At 55.7% G+C, this 5,000-nt stretch overlaps 1 protein-coding gene across 1 annotated transcript in view; it reads right to left on the bottom strand.

Moving 5' to 3' along the window:
- The window catches only part of LOC140407690 (ubiquilin-1-like), a 21,141-nt gene extending 21,095 nt beyond the window's left edge, over positions 1-46 (bottom strand). The window contains exon 1 of the mRNA XM_072495008.1: positions 1-46. This exon is cut by the window's left edge and continues 89 nt beyond it. Coding sequence (XP_072351109.1) covers positions 1-31 — 31 coding nt within the window. The 5' untranslated portion in view covers positions 32-46.
- Between the last annotated feature and the right edge of the window lie 4,954 nt (positions 47-5,000).

The following is a 5,000-nucleotide window of genomic DNA, read 5'->3' as shown; positions in this document are numbered from 1 at the left end:
TCTCGGAGATCTGCTGCATTAGGCTCTGCATCCCCGGGCTATTGAACATTCCTGTGAAGGGCAGAGAGACAAAAAAAAAATACATCAAGACAAAAAGACACAAGCATGGGGAGAGAGAGAGGGGAGTCGGAGCACTGACAACCAGCCTGATGATCAACAATGTATCCTTCCCGAGGAGCAGAGCCAGAACCACATCATAATAATCCTTATTGTCACACGTAGTCTGACATTAACACTGCAACGGGGACTTCCGGGGGCGGCTATGGAGGAGTAAGTTGCCCATTTGGCGGCTCCCGCTCGTGTCGGACTTTTGGACCTTTCCCCCCGGATTTTCTACCGGACTGGATTTGAAAAATCAAGGCAATTGTGCACTGAATTCCCACATCGGTGCGCGGAGAGAAGGTGCTCGTAAAGGGCAGAAACAGAAAGACAGAGAAGGCCTGGGCTGAAGCTGCAGCAGGAGACAGCATGGCGGAGGACCGGACCTCTGGTCTGTCGACCCAGCGGTCAGCGGAGCAGCTGATGCGAGTTATTCAGGAAGGCTTCGCTGAGCAGAAACGGGACTGCTTGGACCCAATAAAAGAGTCGATTGAGCGGCTGGAGCTTAGATTGGACGCCCAAGATCGGGCGATCCAGGAGGTAGAGAAGGCGCTGGCTGAGCAGGAGGAACATCAGACCGCGGTGGAGCTGGAGGTGGGGATGCTGAGAGACCAGCAGAAAAGGCTCCTGGAGGACCCAGAGAATAGGTCCCGTCGGCAGAACTTGAGAATCGCTGGGCTCCCGGAGGGGTCCGAAGGAGCGGACGCTGGGGCATACATCGCGGACATGTTTGAGAAGCTGCTGCTGGGGGAGGGGGCATTCTCCCGACCCTTGGAGGTGGACAGGGCTCACTGAGCACTCGCGAGGAAGCCGCGAATGGGAGACCCCCCCCCCCCCCCCCCCGAGGGCAATGGTGGTGCGATTCCACAGGTACTTGGGTAAGTGGGCCAAGCAGACACGGAGCTGTAAGTGGGACAATAGTATCCTGCGGATCTACCAAGACCCGAGTGTGGAGGTGGCCAGGAGAAGAGCAGGCTTCAACCAGATCAGGTCGATCCTTTTGAAGAAAAAGGTGAAGTTCGGACTGTTGCTTCCGGCCCGTCTCTGGGTCACGTACGAGGAACAGCACTTTTATTTTGAGTCGCCTGGGGACGCGCTGGACTTTGTGAAAAGAAAAGGACTGGGGGTGGACTGAGAACTTTTCAACTTTGCTGCAACGTTCATGTTTTTTTAAAAATAAAGTTTCTCGTTTTGTGGGAGCTGTTTGTGATGCCTTCTGTATTGATTTGGGACCAGCGGCTGAGCTGAGTGAGTTAAGGTTTTCATTTGCACTGTTGGGGGATGGAGGTGTGCTTGTTTAGATTTTGGTGTTTTTCTGTCGGGCAATTGTGTGGGGATCGTTTGTTATTGGAGTATGTTTGTATCAGCGGGGGGGGGGGGGGGGAAACAATAGGTGGGAGACTATCCGGCGCCAGGGATGGGGGCCACCAAGCTAGCTGGGCGGACTATCTCATGGAAGCGCAGTGGGGGGTGTGCTTATGTTCGGTTTATCAAAGGGGTTGGGTTACAGAGTGTTGTTACTGGAGGGGGGGGGGGGGGGAGAGAAACTGTTCTGCTGACAAGGGAAGGACGTGCTAAGGGACAGAGAGGAGGTTGGGGGCGGAGGCTGCCTGAAGGCGGGCCGGTGGAGGCGCAGAGCATGGGCTGGAGGCGGGCCCAAAAAAGGGATGGCTGATCGGCGAAGGGGGGGGGGCAATGAGCCCCCCAACTAGGCTGATCACCTGGAATGTTCGAGGGTTAAATGGGCCGGTCAAGAGGGCACGTGTGTTCGCGCATCTGAGGGGGCTGAAGGCGGACGCGGTAATGTTGCAGGAGACGCACCTTAGAGTAACTGACCAGGTTAGATTGAGGAAAGGCTGGGTCAGTCAGGTCACTCACTCGGGACTGGATTCAAAGACTAGAGGGGTCGCGATCCTGATCAATAAGCGGGTGGTGTTTGAGGCGGGTAGAATAGTCTCGGACGTGGGAGGTCGGTACATTATGGTCAGTGGGAAACTGGAGGGGGTGCAGGTGGTATTAGTAAGTGTGTATGCGCCAAATTGGGATGATGTGGAGTTTATAAAGAGGATGCTGGGGAAGATACCGGACCTGGATTCGCACAGGTTGGTCATGGGAGGGGACTTCAACACAGTTATTGACCCTGGCTTCGACCGGTCAAGCTCGAAAACGGGCAGGGTGGCAGCAATGGCAAAGGAACTGAGGGGGTTCATGGAGCAGATGGGGGGGGTTGATCCATGGAGATTTGGGCAGCCGAGGGTGAAGGAGTTCTCCTTCTGCTCACACGTGCATAAAGTATACTCCCGGATTGGCAGGGGTGGTGGACATGGGTACTCGGCGATCACAATCTCAGACCATGCTCCGCACTGGGTTGACCTGCAGGTTAGTAAAGACAGTAACCAGCGCCCGCACTGGAGGTTACATGTGGGACTTTTGGCTGACGAAGGGGTGTGCGAGCGGCTGAGGAAATGTATTCAGAACTACCTGCAGGTCAATGACACGGGGGAAATTTCAGCAGCGGTGGTGTGGGAAGGCGGTGGTCAGAAGGGAGCTGATCTTATTCCGGGCCCACAGGGAGAAGGTGGACAGGGCAGAGACGGACCGACTGGTGAAGGAGATACTACAGATCGATAGGGGGCATGCGGAGACCCCAGAGGCAGGGCTTTTAAGGGAACGGCAGAGGCTACAGGCGGAGTTCGGCTTGTTAACCACAGGGAGGGCGGTGGAGCAGCTGAGAAAGGCGAGGGGGGCGATCTATGAGCATGGAGAGAAGGCCAGCAGAATGCTAGCACAGCAGCTTAGAAAGAGGGAGGCAGCCAGGGAGATCGGGAAAGTAAATGACAGAGATGGAAACTGGTTGGAGATTCAGCAGGGGCGAATAAGGCGTTTAGGGATTTCTACAGTGGGCTGTATAGGTCGGAACCCCCACAGGCCGGAGGGGATGAGGCATTTAGGGGGGCTGAATTTCCCAAAGGTGTACGGGGAGCTGGTAGAAGGGCTGGGGACCCCGATCGGGTTGGAAGAGATAGTGGTAGGTCTGAAGGCCATGCAGGCGGGTAAAACCCCGGGGCCGGACGGGTACCCAGTGGAGTTTTATAAAACGTTCTCTGGGATATTGGGGCCGGTGTTGATGAGGATGTTTAATGAGGCAAGGGAAAGAGGGGTGCTGCCCCCGACGATGTCACAGGCCACGATTTCGCTGATTCTGAAGCGGGACAAGAACCCGGAGCTGTGTGGGTCGTACAGGCCGATATCCCTGTTGAATGTGGACACCAAACTGCTGGCCAAACTTTTGTCCTCCAGGATTGAGGATTGTGTTCCGGACGTTATTGGGGAGGACCAGACGAGGTTTGTTAAGGGTAGGCAGTTGGTGGCCAATATAAGGCTATTAAACGTGATCATGATGCCCCCGGAAGGTCTGGAGATGGAGATAGTGATCGCAATGGAAGGCAAGAAAAAGGCTTTTGATCGAGTAGAATGGGATTATCTGTGGGAGGTACTGGGACGGTTCGGATTTGGGCGGGGCTTTATTGACTGGGTCAGGTTGCTGTATCAGGCTCCTGTGGCAAGCGTACGGACTAATAGGATAACATTGGGCTATTTTAGACTGCACCGGGGGACGAGACAGGGGTGCCCCCTCTCCCCATTGTTGTTCGCGCTAGCTATAGTGCCGCTGGCAATTGCTGAGAGCCTCAAGGGGCTGGTCCGGGGAGGGGGTGCAGGGGGAGGGGGGGTGGAGCACAGAGTCTCGCTCTATGCAGACGACCTGCTTCTGTATGCATCGGACCCAATAGAGGGGACAGAAGAAATCATGCGGATTCTAGGGGAATTTGGCCGGTTTTCGGGGTATAAGCTAAATATGGGGAAAGGTGAGATGTTGCGGTCCAGGCGAGGGGACAGGAGGGGCGACTGGGGGAGCTGCCGTTTAGATCAGTAGGGGGAAGCTTTAGCTATCTAGGCATCCAAGTGGCGCGGGAATGGGACCGGCTGCATAAAGTAAATCTGGCCCGATTAGCAGACCAAATGAAGGACGATTTTCAGAGATGGGACACGCTCCTGTTGTCACTAGCTGGGAGGGTGCAGACGGTGAAGATGACGGTCCTCCCGAGATTCCAGTTTCAGTCTCTCCCCATTTTTGTTCCACGGTCCTTTTTTAAACGGGTCAACAAAGTGATCACTGGCTTCATCTGGGCGGGCAAGACCCCGCGAGTAAGGAAGGTAATGCTTGAGCGGAGCCGGGGAGAGGGCGGGCTGGCGCTGCCAAATTTTAATAACTATGACTGGGCGACGAATATAGGCATGATCAGGAAGTGGGTGGTGGGGGAGGGGTCGGCATGGGAGCATATGGAGGCGGCTTCTTGCAAGAGCACCAGTTTGGGGGCGTTGGTAACTGCGCCTCTGCCGACCGGGATGGGGGGGGGGGTCTCGGACATTTACAAGGAACTTATGGGGTCAGAGGAGACGCAGGCTGAGGAGCTGAAGCGCAAGTGGGAGGAGGAGCTGGGAGGAGAGACAGAGGGTGGTCATGGGCCACGTGTTGAGTAGAGTCAACACGCCCACAACATGTGCCAGGCTCAGCCTGATACAATTCACCGGGCTCACATGACAGTGGCCCGGATGAGCAGATTCTTTGGGGTGGAAGATAAGTGCGCAAAGAGTGCAGGAGGACCAGCGAACCATGTCCACATGTTCTGGGCATGTCCAAAGCTTAGGGGATTCTGGCGGGGGTTTGCAGCTGTCGTGTCCACGGTGTTAAAAACAAGGGTGGCGCCGAGTCCAGAGGTGGCGATTTTCGGGGTGTCGAAGACCCGGGAATCCAGGAGGAGAAAGAGGCAGACGTTCTGGCCTTTGCTTCCCTGGTAGCCTGGAGACGGATACTATTAGCTTGGAGGGACTCAAAGCCC

This window comes from Scyliorhinus torazame, unplaced genomic scaffold (genome assembly GCF_047496885.1).
Source record: "Scyliorhinus torazame isolate Kashiwa2021f unplaced genomic scaffold, sScyTor2.1 scaffold_1812, whole genome shotgun sequence".
In the NCBI taxonomy this organism is placed as follows: domain Eukaryota; kingdom Metazoa; phylum Chordata; class Chondrichthyes; order Carcharhiniformes; family Scyliorhinidae; genus Scyliorhinus; species Scyliorhinus torazame.
This window is presented reverse-complemented; position numbering and strand designations above follow the sequence as displayed.